Here is a 16,864-nt window from a genome sequence, read left to right as displayed (position 1 = left end):
TGCTGCCACCACTTCATCCAACATTGAACTGGAGACCAGAGTCAGTGTAATAAGGCAAGAAAAATAAATAAAATATATAATGTTTCAAAAGGAAAAAAAACAAAGCTATAACCATCCACTGGTAATATAATTGTATATAAAGAATCAGTATGTAAATCGTTAGAGTAAGTGAATTCAGCAAATACATTAATTACCAACAATCACCTTAAGTGTTTGAATGCTTAAAGGACTCTCAGGATTCAAACGTTTATAGTCACAACACAAGCCTAGAGATCTCAGGTATAGGTTTTGCTGTCCTTGCTCCACTGAGTCACACAGAACACACTTTTTCCCAGACCTCAACTACCACTGGCATGTATGTAAAGCACCTCAGTTCCAGGAAATCCGAAGTATTTCATAGTGGGGTCTCTTACAGCAAGGTGGCCAAGAAGAACATTACACTGCATGATCAGTCTTAACTATAGAAACTCCTCCCAGGTCCATTAAAACCAGATACATACCATAAATGTAATTATCACTAACAATAATGACAGACCTATATGTTTGCCCGCCAGAAACTCCCAGACCCACAGTTACAAAACGTTAATTATCTTTAGTCAATGTATTCTGTAGATTTGTCAAGGGTCACCATTATGCTCCAAGCGTCTCTGTAAATGAGTATATCCTCTATCTAGACCGGCTAAGATTCACCCATGCTAGGCAGTTAAGACTGCATGATTCTAACTCCATACACAAAAACAAAGAACTGTATTGTAAGATTTCTACATGCATACAATTACACATACACATGCCAAAAAATAAAAACAAAACAAAACTACGTAATACCGTTCAAGTTAATTCCATGTAAATGATGTTTCTATATCAGTTTCCTATTGCTGCTGTAACAAATTACCACAAATTTAGTGGCTTAAAACAACACAAATCTATTACTTTACAGTTCTAAAAGTCAGAAGTCAACAATGGGTCAGCAAAGCTGCGTACCTTTCGAAGGCTCTAGGAGAGAAGTATTCCTGGCTTCCCCAGCTTCCAGAGTCTGCCTTCCTTGCCTCGTGGCTCCACATTATTCCAACCGTTCCTTTTATCGTCGTAGCTCCTTCTCAACTGCCTCTTTCCCATGCAAAGGATCCTGTGATTATATTGGTCCCACCTGAATAATCCAGTAAAATCTCCCTATCTCAAAGTCCTTAATTTAATCACATCTGCAAAGTTTTCTTTTCATGTAAAGTGACATATTCACAGATTCCTGGTATATCGGGACATGGACATTTTTGGGGGGCCATTATTCTGCCATAAGATTTAAACATCGAAGAAAAAGAATGCTTGTAGAAGGTAGTAGAGGAGAACACGTGCGCTAGACCGCACTAATGTTCCCAATTCATCACCCCAATTATTAATATTATCCATTATCTTCGTCATGTGACTTTGAAGTTCCTTCTACCAGTGTTAGAAAGTACAACCCTACTCTTGATTTTAAACTCAGCCATGTAGCTTGATTCAGTCAGTGGGATGTAAGTGGGTCTGAAACAAGCATGTGCTTGAAATGTACTTACCTTTTAGAACCTCTGTCCTCACCGTGGGAAGAAAAACAAACAAACAAACAAACAAAAAGCTGTAGCTAGCCTACTAGTTCAAAATCTACTTGAAGCATAGCTAGACCTAGCCTTAACTTATAACCAGCTTCACCTGAGCCCAGACTAAATCAGCTAACCCACAGCCAACCAGTGGACACCTGAGCAAGATTAGATTGTTGTTAAACAACTGAATCTCATATTGGTATTTTTATGTAGCATTATTGTGGCTTTATTTGACTGATGCAATATCTTTTTAACTTTAATTAAAATTGTCATTGGCATAAAACTGGGTTTTAAAACATGACACAGAAAGCAAAGAGAAATATTGATAAACTGGATTGCAATAAAATTAAAAACTTCTGTTCATCAAGTAAATTAAGTGACTGAAAATACAGCATAACTGACAAAGGACTTATTCACAGTATTTATAAAGAACTCCTACAAATCAATACAACAATGATAGATTATCCAAGAGAAAATGCTACAGAAATTTAAGCAAGGCCTTCACTAGGGAGGTATTCAAATATCCAATATACATATATACATTGCTGTACATCATCAGTCATCAAGGCAATGCAAAGTAAGACTAGCACATGGTACCACTATCCCCCTACCCAAATGACTAAAAAAGATTGACAACTGGAACAATTTATGCACTACCCAGACTATCATACACTGCTAGAGGCAAGTAAATTGCTACAACCGCTTCGGAAAACTGTTCATCGATACGTTATAAATTGTGGAGTGGGAGTGGGGGAAGCAGTGTCTGAGAAATAGAATGCAGGCCGGTGTAGGTAAAGCATCCTGAGGTAAGGAGAGATGGTGTGAGTTGAATTTGGGGAATACAAAGACACCAGGCTAAGCAGAGCCTTGTAGGATGTGGTAAAACATGAAGGTTTAATTTTAAGTTCAATGGAAAGACACAGTGGGGCTTAAAGCAGAGATAAGAAATTACACAAATTATATATTTTAGTTTCCCATTTCATTGCTGTGTGAGAAGAAGGAGTCAAAATGGGGCCAAAATAAAAGCAAAAAGAACAGTTAGTAGGATTGTGTCAGTAAGGAGTAACTAAAAGGATTAGGTTGATGGTAATGAAAATGTACAGAAGCATAGATTTGGGGCATAATCAATTGAATGATGGGTTATTTGGGGTCAGGGGTTGTAAAGGAAAAAAAAAACAGGAGAAATAAAAGTGTCTCCTAATGCCTGTGGTTGCATTAGTGGTAGCTTGATGTGGTTTGCCCATTTACTAAGATAGGGAAGAAATTAAATGCACCGCTTAGGTAGTAACTTCTGTCCCTTTACTTACTTTGAACAGATTGAGTTTTGTTTCACTTTATTCTACATTTCCTACTCCACTGCGCCTTGTTGGGATCTGTTTTGATGAGGGTACTGTTAAAGAAAAAGTAGCACGGACAATAAGTAGATAATCCAACATCTCTTTCCAATCGATGCTGTTAGGAGTTTAGAATAGGATGGTAATTCCATTTCTCCACACTTTGCTATAAATGCATGGGAAAGACAGGATTTGTCTGAATTTGTGATCATCTTATGAGGAAGTGCATTGTAGAAAAATGGTAAGGATGTTAGAACAAATCAAAACTATATATAATAATAGTAATAAAGATTTTACCTTGAATTTTTAATTAATTTGTACTTTGAATAGTTCAAGAAAAAATTCTAGGCACTAATATGTTTTATGTAAAATGTGCTTTTTTTAAGAAAATAAGTAATATACAGTATCAGAAAATAGCAGTTAATTATTACACTGACTTTTATATTGCTCTTTTAACACCACAGCTGTCTTCATAGTGTACCTGGAAAACGTACACTGTTAATTATTATCTCATTTTCCCAAAGGGATACTACATTAACGATTTTAACAAAAATAAAGACTACCACAAAATGATATATTCATGTTATGTAATATCTCTCACATTCTATTTGCTATGTGCAAATGCATTTGGTCAGGATAATATGGCAGATCAATGTAATACTAAGTAGTAATTAAAATTAAAAAACTGAACAGACTAAATATAATGCCATATTTCTAATGGAAATGCATTACAAATAGTGGCAAAGCATTGCACGTAAATAATTGGATTGCAACTTCCAAGTTAATTATCACAGAAAGAATGTTAGTTTTTCACATTTTATTACGATATTTCAGATCATTCATCACCTTCAAGAGAATGTCGGCACTTCATTTTTATAATTTATAGTGATTATAATGTGAGGAAATATTGATTTTTAGATCAGTGGATAATTGCAATAAATTAATTTCTAAACTAAAATGTAATTTTAGTTCTCACCAGCCCCTTTCTCTTGGTTCTTTCACAGCCTAAATCAATCCTTAAAAAAATTATGATTGAAGGTGGAATTTGAAATGCTAAATTGGCTATAAAAATGTTATTCACTTATCCTTTGGGATTCTTCTTTTAAAAGAAGAATTCTAGGCAATTTGCTTTATTTCTAACTATTATTGAGGTAGAAATTGAGAAAATAGGCTAAGAATTCATATCAGTGAAATTAATCTTTTACAACTGCCCCACCCTATTTCTGCAATCGTCAAGGAGGCAGAAAATAGAGATCTTAATGACATTACCCTACATTTGTTGAAGCGATTTCTCCCTGCAAAATTCCTTTCTACATACTAGTAATCCCCACATGTCTGTGAGGAAATTTACAGAAGTTTTTCATATTTTGAATTTATGGCTGATGAAATTAAAAAATATATACATGATTTGAATATTAGATCAGATTCTGATATGCATGAAATATATATTTTGGTCTAAAAGAGATTAAATCGACACCTAATCCCCGTCTCACCAGGTTGGCAGGAAAGTCGGCTACAGTTAATATTTTCTCCCCTGACAGCGTAATGGAGAAACTAGCAAAAGTCTGATGTCTCATGCAGAGGAACAAATTCTAGAAAGCCCCTCGGTTCTTTTGTCCATACTCCTGGTAATTGTGTCCTAGGTTCAAACTGACAGGATCTTCCAAGTCTCTGAAGTCCACAGGCTGGGAAGGTGCCCTGCTGCGCTAACTCACAGGGCAGTTTGGTAAGGAGAGGAGTCCCTGCTCCCTTGGGAGTCTCCCTAAGTCACCCTGTCTCTGTTGTCAAAACTGCACGGGGGTTTCGGCTTAGGTCTAGTTGCTCATTGCAGAAAGATCCAATTATTGAGACAATGGGGATTGCCAAGGAAGGAAGGAATTTTTAATGTATAAGAAGCTGCCTCAAACCATCTCTCCAATTATCAGAGACCTTGGGCTTCTAAAGAAGGGGCCATGTGCCTTGGGGCAGGTCACGGTAACTCACAAGGGACCACGTGCACCCACCGGGGCAGGTTGTGGGGACAGTGAGTCGTGGCATCAAGAGTCTGCCCAGGGGCCTTCAGCATCTCAGCTCCTTTGCCTTGCAGAAAATCCACTATTTCTGGGAAACAACTCAAAAGGTTAAGTAGTTAGTTAAGGGAGAGGATTAGAAAGAAATATATAGGGGTCACTGAAATTTGTTCGTAGAGCCAGTTACACCTCTGCATCCTCTGGGCCTCTGTTGTTTCCCTGGCATGCACTGGACATGCCAAGCTCTACCCATCTCTGTGGAAATCTGTGCCTTCTCCTTCCCCTGTGATCATAGACACTCCCATTTCTCTCTCCCAGTGCTAAATCGACCTTACTTGCTTCCCTGTCCTGAAGCTTTAAGGTTACAAAGACTTCAAGCAGATACTGCCCTTACATTTGTCAAAGTCCCTGAGGCAAGGCATTGGATGGGACTGTGTGCTTGCATGGAAAATACAAAGGACAGATTAAAGAATTAGCATCTCAAAGGTGGGCATGGTGGCTCTTGCCCATAATCCCAGCCCTTCAGGAGGCCCAGGTGGCAGGTTCCCTTGAACTCTGGACCAGCCTGGGCAACATAGGGAGACCCTGTCTCTACAAAAAAAAAAACAGAAAGATTAATGGGGCGTGGTGACAAGCCTGTTGTCCCAGCTACTCTCCATCTTGAGTCTGGGAGTTCAAGGATGCAGTGAGCTGTGATTGTGCCACTGCACTCCAGCCTGGGAGACAGAGTGAGACTCTGTCTCTAAAAATGAAAGACAAAAAATAACATCTTCAAAAATTATTTTGCTGAGAATAAAAACTACATGTGTTAGGTAGATAGTGAGGGATTCCTGGTCTCCTAGCTGTTGCCTTGGTGCAATTGCCCCACCTGGGAAGAAGGACAAGGGTGGGCTCCAGGCCCTCATCTGGGTCCTGCCCCACCCTAATCCTCTCCCAAGTGACTGCCACACCTGGGGGAAGAGGGACTACCCTACAAATCTGCCAATCAGAACTTTGCACAGCAGCTGCAAAAGAATGCTGAGGACTGTCTAGCCCACAGGCCAAGCATCGTTAGATACAATAGAGTCCGGAAATGGACCTAGAACAACCCGCATGTGTAGTAATGCAACTCTCAACTGTCCAATCAAAATGGTTCCATGGTGACGTCTGAGCCACTAGGGAGGTCCCAATCCAGGCACTGTAAAACAAGACGCAGACCATAACCAAACTCTCTTTCGTGCTGCAACAAGGGGTCTGGTCTTCGTCTGTGGAGTATGTATCTTGCTCTGTAAATCTGTATCTTGCTCTTGCCCTGTAATCCTATCTTTCTCCCCATCAATAAATTTCACCCCATGCTTGCCTTACTTTGGTGTGTCTGGTCATTCTTCGGCCATGAAATGCACCAAGAACTGAGAACACAGAAGGAGATTAAACCTGACACATGGATTAAATGTCCCGCTATGAGTCAGAAGCATTGGAACCTTGGCTTTCTAAATCCAAATCTAGTATTTCCTTCTATTGTGTCATTTTGTGGAGTTTGTATCTTCATTCAATCAGTACTTGTTCTGAGATTATTGTGTACAGTATTCTAATTAGTTTCATTTTTCTCACTCATTCATAACTCAGGGAAAACATGCGGTAAATCTCTGATACCTAGCTGTTTACCTGAGATGATCAACAAGAATAGTTGAGCATGTCTTCTATTCTAAAGAAAAAGTTTTTTAAAAACTAAGCAAATGTAGGCTTACTCATAGAAATAAGCTGATAATATGTTTTTTTGACTTCCGTAACCCTTATAAATGAATTCGTTCATCCATTTATTCGAAAATTCTATATAGCACTTACCATCGGCCACGTGCTACACAGTTTGTACGATGAACAAGGTCCCTAACCACGTGTCGTGTTGCTAGAGAGGACACATACAGTGGCTGCATGAAGACAAGAGTCTACACTGAGACCTGAAGAAAATGTAGGAGTCAGTCAGGTAAATAGAGCAGGGCTAGAGGATGGAGGCTCAGCATCCCATGCAGAGAGAAGCATCTGTTCAAAGACCAAGCCAGGGAATGAGCCTTCCCAAGAATTAAAAGAAGTCCTAACAGCAAATCTTCAAAAGCCTTACAGAGCAAGTTAAGGAATTCAGATTATATCTTAATGATTTTGGAGCGATGTCTTTAAAGGGCTAAGGAATTATCTAAAGCGTTTGATGAACCCAGAGCAGTATTTTAAAAAGATAACCAAAAGGAGCATGCGGGATGGAGAAAGGCAGGGATGGTGGTGGTCAGGAGAGTAGAGTGGACAATATTTGGTTCCAGAAGGCCACTTAGGAAGCTATGACAGTGGTTCAGGTAGGAAAACACTTGTAACTTGGACTGGTAAAATGGCAGGGCAAAGGGCAAAAGAAGGAAAATTTAAAAATATTTAGGTGGTATGTTTAATAAGATTTGGCGTTAGGTTTTGTGGCAACACATTAGAGTGACTCATGCAACATGCCCTCCTCAGATGCCTTCCTAGGGCACAAGGCAGAGAGCTCTCAACACTCAATCTTCCACCACCACCCTCCCTTGTGGCCACAGTGCCCCTGTGCCAGAGCTGTGCTCAGAAGACAAACACCAAAATGATAGGTAATGGTGTCTCTTCCCCTGCAAAAAACGTAAAGCTTTGCAAGGTGAAAATCTGTTGCCATTTGCTATCACTCATCCTGCACCAGAACATTCTTAAAAAATGATAATGCTTGGAGAACACTTAATTTTTTTCTTTAGTTATTCTAATTAAGAGCTTACATTCTCCAAGTGCAGAATGGAGCTGGCATGACTGCCATCTGTCTCTTTGGATAAAAAGCTGACAGAATCCAGAACTCTGCCTGAGCTCCCCCTGGTCCGTCGCCTATGCACCAGGGCTGCCAACCAGCGCTAACAGGCTTCATGCTGAGCGCATGCCCACGGCACACGGGTTCCAGAACTTCTCATCGGATCCTTAATTAAAACCACTTTTACTGAGCAAATATGTGACTCATTGTCTCAGGCTACGGTGTTTTATTTATCAGTACCCATGTCTACAGAATCACGTTACAATTTACAGCAAAATTATTATGTAGCTATTACAAGGATGTCATATTAACCTAAGAAATAACTATTACAGTAATACAGAAAAAAGGACTTACAAAACCGTAAATACCTAGTTATTCTACCCTTTGTGCTTGGATTGTTAAGTCTTTTTCCTGGAAGAGGTAGATGGTAACTGCTCTTAAATAAACCTAAAAGGATCTCTACGAGTGTGCGGGAGATGGAGTGAAGGCACGCTCTTCATGTGGACCCTCCTTATGGTGGGAATGGGTGCTGAGATTGAGAAGGTTTGGAAGCTTCTGGCAGGTTGGCGAGTAGAGAACTATAAATAGATGAAATGATTGGCATTCTTAAACCCCGAAGGCAGGGTAGAGCTCCCTGGTATAATCTTAAAAGAGCATATGGATTTTGCATTCAGGTCACAGAAATGAACTCACAACTGAATTAGAAAGGAGAAGAACTGAACTGTATAAACTATTCTGCTGTTTCATAACGTACATGTGATAATGATGCTTGATAGACCTGCATTTAGTTTAAGAAATAAATGACATTTTGGCTAAAAATGAACAAAGAAATAGTAAACTAATTGGTGTGATTCCTAAGATAGAAATGGTAAATTTCCCAAATAAAAGATAAAATATTCAATTTTTTTTAAAAGGTGGAAGAATTACTTAATTAGGACCTTCTTAATACTTGAACGCCTCTCCTTCATTCATTTCCCCTGTTTTAAAGCAGTTTCCATGGGGCTGTAACCGCATAGGTTGTAATGTGTGTTTTCCAAATCCTACTACAGTTCCTGGCACATAATAGGTATGTAGTAAATATTTGTTGAGTGAATACATTTTTAACTGATTTATTAAAACTTTTAGACCACTGTTTGAGACCATGCTTTTTGATGATAAATTGCAACTCATGGATCAGCTGAATTGGATATACAGCTCACATACAATTTATTGGTCATTCAATTATTAATTGCCCAAGTTATAAAAGTCCAGGGATTATATCAGTAATAATTAAAATACCAATTTCAACTATCGTTTGCATTTTCTTTTCCTTCCTCTATTCTGTTCACCACCTGATAGGCGGATAGCTTTGCATATAACTTGTTTAAAAGCTTCTAGAAAGCAGAGGCTATAGCTCTCCTACAGTGTCCCCATAGTTGTCCTTCATAAATGTTTAAATCATCACATTTGTAGAAAAATACTGCCATGTGTAACATCTTCTGAAAACACTAAATGCTTCTATATGTGCTTAGTTTCATTGTTTTTGATGCTTTTCCTCCAACTGCCAGTTAAAATTGGAAAATCAGAATTAACTGAAGAAAATATAAGACTTGTTACTGAAGAAAAGTTAAGACATTTTTCCTCTAAGTTTTGCCGTGTCCTTTTGATATACTTATTTTCTCATTATGCAGTGGTGTTATGATCGACTCCTCATTATCATTCTTTAATTTTCTCCTGTCTACACTCCAAGTGACCTTCTATAATGAGATTCTCTTTTGAAGATCATTTCCTCCTCACATTTGAAAATATCATAGTGTTTTAATTACTATTTTCCTATTTAACATTGTCTGGTAATTATCACAATTTACCTTTCTAAGCAGCATTATAAAAAAAGTATCTTCCTCATATTACTTTTTTTTTTCTTAATGACAACAATAGTTTTGGAGAGAACATATGTGGGAATTAAGGAAATGATTGACATCTCCAAAACCTATTCTTTTGACATGCTCAAAACAGACTGTCATTTAGAATGATCAGAGAACCCAGAGCTCCCATGGGCTGGCACAATCCTGGCAAACATTCACTCTCAAAAGACCCCCTGAAACACAGCCAGCCTATTTGTTGCTGAGCATGAGTCACTAAGTGAAATAGAACTGAGATGAACTCAGATTCCCCCAATCCCTGCACACTAAAAGCACAAGGAATGGCATATGGCTCAGCAACTCTCCTAGAAGAGGAAAGAATCCCTTCTTTCACAGGTACATATGGTACATTAGGAGAGAGACTTAATCTCTTCTCCAGACTTCTCAGTTATTCCTCATGTATTAGTAGAGCATCGTCTGGTAACATATTATTTGTAGGAGCTTGCCTTTCTTATCTAAATCATTCTGGAAAACATTAGGCTTTTCCTAGGATTCAGCTTATTTTGCCAGAATTTTTTTTTTCCATTTGGCCCTTCATGATAGATTATCCTTAATTATTTTATCTGCTTTTCTTGGAAATGAAAACAATTGCAACTACATGTAGGTCTAGAGACTTCCTCTTTCATCTCTGCTTTGGGAGCAGTTTGCTTTAACTGGAAAGAGTAATTTTAATGAGTTCCTCTGAGACTAGGGAATGTAGACAATTTTAATTGAAACACCATGAACTGTAACTTTTATGAGGAAACTTTTAGTTTGTATTTGGTTCCTACTAATAATGTTTTCTTTAACTTAGTAGGAGACAGAAATGTATTTGCATTATCTGTGTATATTTTGATAACAAAAAACAACAGCACAAACTTTTTGGTGACTAGTTGTGTGAAGAACACAGTACTCTTTAATCTAGTGTATCCTTGCTTTTTTATCTTTAGCTGTATTTCCTATTTTAAATAATCAGGCAACAAGCGTACATTAAATCTCACCTTGCACTCAGGTCTGCCCGCAACGACCTTAGAGCTCAGCTCCACAATGAATCCCCATGTCTTCTAATAAATTGGCTCTGTGACTAAGTTATATAGTCTTTCTTTTGAGATCACTGATAATTGCTTTGAAAAAGTTACTATTTTAAAGTACTAGAGTTTCAGATAATGTTTTCAAGTTCATCTTTTAAATTTGAATTAGATGTCTGATAGAGTGTGGCAATTTAGAAAAAAATTAAATATTTAGGAGTTACTATAGGGCATTACTAATGTTACCAATGGTAGAATAGAACTATCTAGCCTCATCTCTTGTCTCTGTACACGAAGAAATTGGGGGTAGAAACGTGAAAGATCTCACCTGAAAACACAGCTCCTTAGTAGGGAAGTTTGTATAAAACTCATGTTCTAGATATTTGTCCTTCAACTTCAAATCCCTACACACATAAGTGCCGTGCAGCTAAGACAGGGCAATACACAGTCACAGCAATCTTTGCATCTGAGTTCTGACCCAGCTGCACAATCTTCAACCAGAAGCTGATGTCAGCCTTGCCCTACAAACCGTAATGTCTTTGAGCCTCAGTTCCTGGTCTATAAACAGGAGCCAACATACCTAACTTACAAAAGTATCATAGTAAGTAAATAAACGTGTGTATCAAAGTACTCTGCAAACTGTAATGATAAATTAAAATAAAACTTATTAATATCAGCAAGCCATTATCATTTTCTAATGCCCTTCTCTTTAATTCTATCATCTAGCCCTTTCCAGAATCAATTTGGCCAAAATGTATATAAAAACCTAAATTTTATTTTATTAAAACTAAAACCTTTCAGCTGAATTTGGACATTCATCTCAACTTATTTTATTTGTGGCTTTTGTAGAAATAAAAAAAAAGATCATAATAAGCAAACAAACCATAAATGAGGAATGAAAGACACCCAAATCTTATCATTTAGAATGAATCATTTGAATATTAGGCAAATTTATTTACAAAGTTTTCTCTATGAATATATACATAAAAGAGAATGATTAATAATGTTCATATAAAAACTGGGTTATTTTATGCATGGCATTTCAATATTTTATCATCTCAAGGGCTGTTAACTCAAAAATTTCAGGAACAGAAATAGTTAAGCTTTCCATTAAAATAGTTAATTGAATGTCTTTAGTTCTTTTGGGTAGATGCCCATCTGCACTCAAATGTTTATAGTGGCACAATTCGCAATTGCAAAGATGTGGAAACAACCCAAGTGCCCATCAATACATGAGTGGATTAATAAAATGTGGTATATGTATACCATGGAGTACTATTCAGCTTTAAGAAACAATGGTGATATAGCACCTCTTGTATTATCCTGGATAGAGCTGGAACCCATTCTACTAAGTGAAGTATCCCAAGAATGGAAAAATAAGCACCACATGTACTCACTAGCAAATTGTTTTCACTGATCAACACCTAAGTGCACATATAGGAATAACATTTATCAGGCGTTGGGCAGATGGGAGGGGGGAGGAGCGGATGGGTATATGCAAACATAATGAGTGCGATGCGCATCATCTGGGGGATGGACACGCTTGAAGCTCTTATGGTGGGGGGCAAGAGCAATGTAACCTAACCATTTGTACCCCCATAATATGCAGAAATAAAAAAAATAGTTAATTGAACACGTACATTTTCTGTTTTCCTTCTAGAAATCACAATAACATGTTAATAAGGTATTAAAAGACTATAGACCCAGAACACAAAAAGGAGAAAAGAAGGAAGCAATGAGCATATAATAGAAAACAATATATGTGTGAAAAGTGGAGAGGAGATGGAGCATCATTAGTGTTAAATCAGGGGAAAGGAAACACAGCCAAATTCTCATGTAGGGGTGGGAGGAAATAAGATTACCTAGTATAAATCCAAAGATGTCTGGACATGTCAATGCCAGTTATAGAAAAGGGTGAGATCAAAATAAGGAGCTTAAAACTAGCTGACTAACAGAAAATCTGTATGTCAAATAGTTAACATTCCAACCCCCCTGCTGCTACGTAAGGGCCATCTCCCCATTCATCACTCAGTCCCCTTAAAGCCAACCCTGCCAGTAGACCAGCCCCATCCAACAGCACAGAGCTCCCGGTCTGCCTGGTGTTGACTGACAATGGACTACAAAGGCAGCAAAGATCACCAGACCCAGAGAAAAGTGTCCTGCATAAAAGTAAGCAAAATACCTACTGTCAGAAGGAAACAAAAAAGAGAAGTAATTGAGAGAGTCCATAATTTTTCATTCATGACATGAGATTTTTAAAACAAATATTGCAAGAAAAAATAACAAGGGAAAAATTAGACTGTTGTAAAAAAAATCTTCACCAAAAAAGTAAGAAAATGACACTAACATGCATTGCAATAAATAACAAGTAAACACCAAGTATTACTCTTCGTCTTTTAGAATAAACCTATACACAAAGCATGAAAGATCAATAATGGTGAGAGAATAGAATGTATTACCAATCCAGACAATAAAAATAAAATTGCCCATCAAAGAAGTCAGGGATAGGAATAAGGAAAAGACTGTGGGAGGCCAGGGACCGTGGCTCACACCTATAACCCCAGCACTGTGGGAGGCCAAAGCAGAAGGATCACTTTAGACCAGGAGTTCAAGATCAGCCTTGGCAATATAGTGAGACATCTCTACAAGATACAAAAATATTAGTGGACATGGTGGTGGTCGAGCACACCTGTAGTCCCAGCCACTCGGCCGGCTGAGGTGGGAGGCTCACTTGAGCCAAGGAATTTAAGGCTGCAGTGAGCTATGATTGCTCCACTGCACGAGGATTGACATAAGAGTGGGATGTCATAGAAATGTTTAAATATGTACATGTAAAAGTAGAAAAATTTTATCTGTGATATTTTAAAGCAGGGAAGGAAAAATTACTCAGAAAATGTTGTCTACAACTGCCTGACCATTTCTAAAACTATAAAAAAGACATTTATTAATACCACACTTCTCACACCAAAATAAATTCCAGATGGTTGAAAATTTAGACAGATAAAACAATAATAAAATGTTAGTCAAACTCTAAATTCATGAATGGATATTAAGTATGACATTGGAGTAGGGAAGGATTTTTTTCTAAATGTAACACACATAAATGAAAGGAAAAATATAATCATCTGGATGGGAAAAATTTTCATTAAATTTAATACAGTGAACTTAGAAAATATTTGCAATATATGTAATTAAAAAGGTTTAATAAATCTTTTTATAAAAGTATTTTATTATAAAAAGCTTTTACTATAAAATAAAAAGCTCTAAAATTGTTTTCTTAAATCCTTGAACAATCATTTCACAATGTAAGAAATACAAATGATAAAAGTATAAGAAATTATTAATTTCATTAGTAATTAAGAAAAGGCTCATTAAAATATGAAAAAAATATATTTTATCAATGAATTTGGAAGTACTATCCAATGTATCTAAGGATGTGTAAACACTATCATACTCACTTTGAAGATATCCTGGAAATTCTATTTGTAGGAATTTATGCTTCCCTTCCGAAAATACAAGCAAAGGTGTTCATTTCAACATTGTTTATAATGGCAAAGTTAGAAATAATTTAAAAGAATGATGTAAATTGGAATACAATATTATTTTATATCAACTATTGGAAGTAAATGAAAGGATATATAATTATTTTGGAAAAAAATCAATTTATAAAGTGAACATCATACACTTAAAACTTGGCAGTGGTTCTCTCTGGAAGGTGAGATTGCACTTTCTACTTCTCTGTTTGCTTTTTATTACAAGCATGTTTTATTTTCCTAAATAAAGTAATTAAAATAAAATAATAAAATCTTAGTACCAGCTCCTCTGTGGAGCACAGCAATAGGTGAGTAAAGAAGCGCACACATTCAAGTCTTCATCTCTATTCTAGAAAACGCAGTGCTTTCTATGCGGATGACAATCCCATTTTGTTTTCTCCTACTAGGGAAAGGTGAGCACGGGAAACCCTACCCCCTTACTGAAGAGGACCATGATGACTCAGCTTACAGGGAAAACGGTTTCAATATTTTCGTCAGCAACAACATTGCTCTAGAGCGCTCCCTGCCGGACATTCGCCATGCGAAGTAAGTACCAGCACATAGGGTGTGCAGGGTGGGTTTTTTTGTTTCTTTATTTTGTTTTATTATTTTTTAATGTATATCACTATTTGATATGTAACCCAAATTTTTGCCCTCATAATTTTGATAAAAACTTTTATAGTTCATCATCTTAAATATGTTTGATCTAAATTGGAATAACCTTTAAAATTCCAAAAGCATAAATACTGACTCTCTAAAACTTAATTCCATACACGTTTTTGACTGTATTATGTCTACTAAATTGAAATATTTGAAGATAACATTTACATTTACCTTTGGTCATGTAGATTACGAAGCAAACATTTTTCTCTGGTTACTGGTGCTATCAGAATCGCCTGCACCAGGATGTCTTCCAGGGACTTCATCCTCACCCAGCCACATTTGGTGTCATTGTTTTCACATCTCCTCTAAAGCATGCCTATAGTGAACGTATCCGTAACACAAAGGTAGTAGTTGTCGGCTCAATTTCCTGTCACTTTATGAACTGCTGTGGCTTGCCAATGGACAGTGAGTTCAGTTTGTATTGAATCATAGCTAAATATTACAGCATACATGGAAACAAGAATAAAACTTGATATAGTTACGTGAAATCCATCTCTCCACCCACCCCGTCTGCCTCTAACATGGCTTATTGGACTTTCTGCTCTAATCGTTACGGTTTTCCTGATAGCCTAAAGAACGCCAAAATGATGCCCAGAACATGGAATGTGACCAGAATTTGGGATGTGGTACTGGCATGTATATTTGCTAAATCTATACAACTGTACTGACACAGCTGCCCCTACCCACCTCGATCTCCCTTTGGAAACGTGTGAGAGAAAGAAAATCAGAGAAAAAAATCAGGGCAACTAAAGAAAATAAGTATCGGGATTCTAAATTAAACCAGTCATGCAAATAAAACTCTTATCTTAGTGCAAAGATAATTTACCCTTTGGAAAAGAATTAGTAAATTATGGTTTGGAAGACTATTTTCCAGTTGCCATATTGTGTCTTTATCAAGTTATTTTAAAATATAAAACAATTACTGATTGTCTCCTCAGGTTTCATGTGAATTTGCATTGCATTTCCCAATATGGTTAAGCAGAGGATTAATGTGAAGAACAAATTAATTTCTTCCTAAACGGAATGCTTTAAATATTAGCCCAGGCCTTTCAGCCAGCTAAATTGCTCCCAGGTTCCCTGAAGTTATCTACAGTGATTCCCACTGACCAAGAATATTCCTACTTACGAGAAATTTTAATACCTAATTGCACAACATCAAAGATGAGTTAAATTGCATTGTTGGCATAATAAATATGGCCAGAGAATAATTTCCATGCATCCACCTCCTCCCCACTCCACACTTCCAATCTTTTCCTGTGTATCAGGTGGAAAGCATTGCAGGTGGAAACGGTGCAGAAAATCACTGACGTCAAAACAAGGTGGATATCCCCGTTCTTCTTACAGAGGGCATTTTTACTGTAACCACCACCTTCTTAAGAAAGGTATTTCTAGCTTATAATGGAAAAGAAAATGGAAAGATGGAAAGAAAATTAGTTTGATATTTTTATTAGAGTTACTGAATTTACAGTATGAAGAAAACATTATTCTAAGTGTTAAGGAAGAAAAATGTGGCCAAAATAGAATCCGTGACCATATTCTTGCTTAGTTACTGAGGCTGGAATAAAATCTTGCAAATTCGCTTAACTTGATCTTCATTCTAAAACATATTTGTAGCACTTGTGGCCTTGTGCAACACCATGGGTCACCCTGCAGGGACCCTCTCACATTCTCACATTTAGGAAAAAGTACATGGTTCTAGGTGTTTTTGACATACTTAATGCACATTCTAGTCCACTGCAAAGAATATTCAGGACAAGTTATTTCATAAATTTCAATCCACACTTTTAAAAATATTTTTTTCTACTCCTTTCTTCTTCACTAGTATAACAATGAACTGCTCTCTTTTGGCTTTGTTGTTTCAGAGTAAGTAATAGATTTCCACAAGCAGGAGCCATAGACAAAGCACAGTTATTTGGCATGTGTGAAATAACTTGATCAATCTTACCTTTATCCTAATAATAAATTTCAAGCTTTTCACTTACATTTTCAAATTTATTACATATTTTCCAAGTACTAAAAGCATTTCTCTGTCTTACAAAGTGTTTTAGTTTTTCACAC

The 16,864-nt window shown here is 37.0% G+C and overlaps 1 protein-coding gene across 1 annotated transcript in view; it reads left to right on the top strand.

Annotated features, from left to right (window-relative positions):
• Window positions 1-14,700, top strand: part of LOC105820185 (polypeptide N-acetylgalactosaminyltransferase-like 6) — a 586,398-nt gene extending 571,698 nt beyond the window's left edge. Inside the window, exon 3 of the mRNA XM_012656625.1 lies at window positions 14,551-14,700. Coding sequence (XP_012512079.1) covers window positions 14,551-14,693 — 143 coding nt within the window. The 3' untranslated portion in view covers window positions 14,694-14,700. The remainder of the gene's footprint in view (window positions 1-14,550) is intronic.
• The last annotated feature ends 2,164 nt before the right edge of the window (window positions 14,701-16,864 follow it).

The sequence above is a fragment of the Propithecus coquereli genome, unplaced genomic scaffold, assembly GCF_000956105.1.
Source record: "Propithecus coquereli isolate 6110/MARCELLA unplaced genomic scaffold, Pcoq_1.0 Scaffold512, whole genome shotgun sequence".
NCBI lineage: Eukaryota > Metazoa > Chordata > Mammalia > Primates > Indriidae > Propithecus > Propithecus coquereli.
This window is presented reverse-complemented; position numbering and strand designations above follow the sequence as displayed.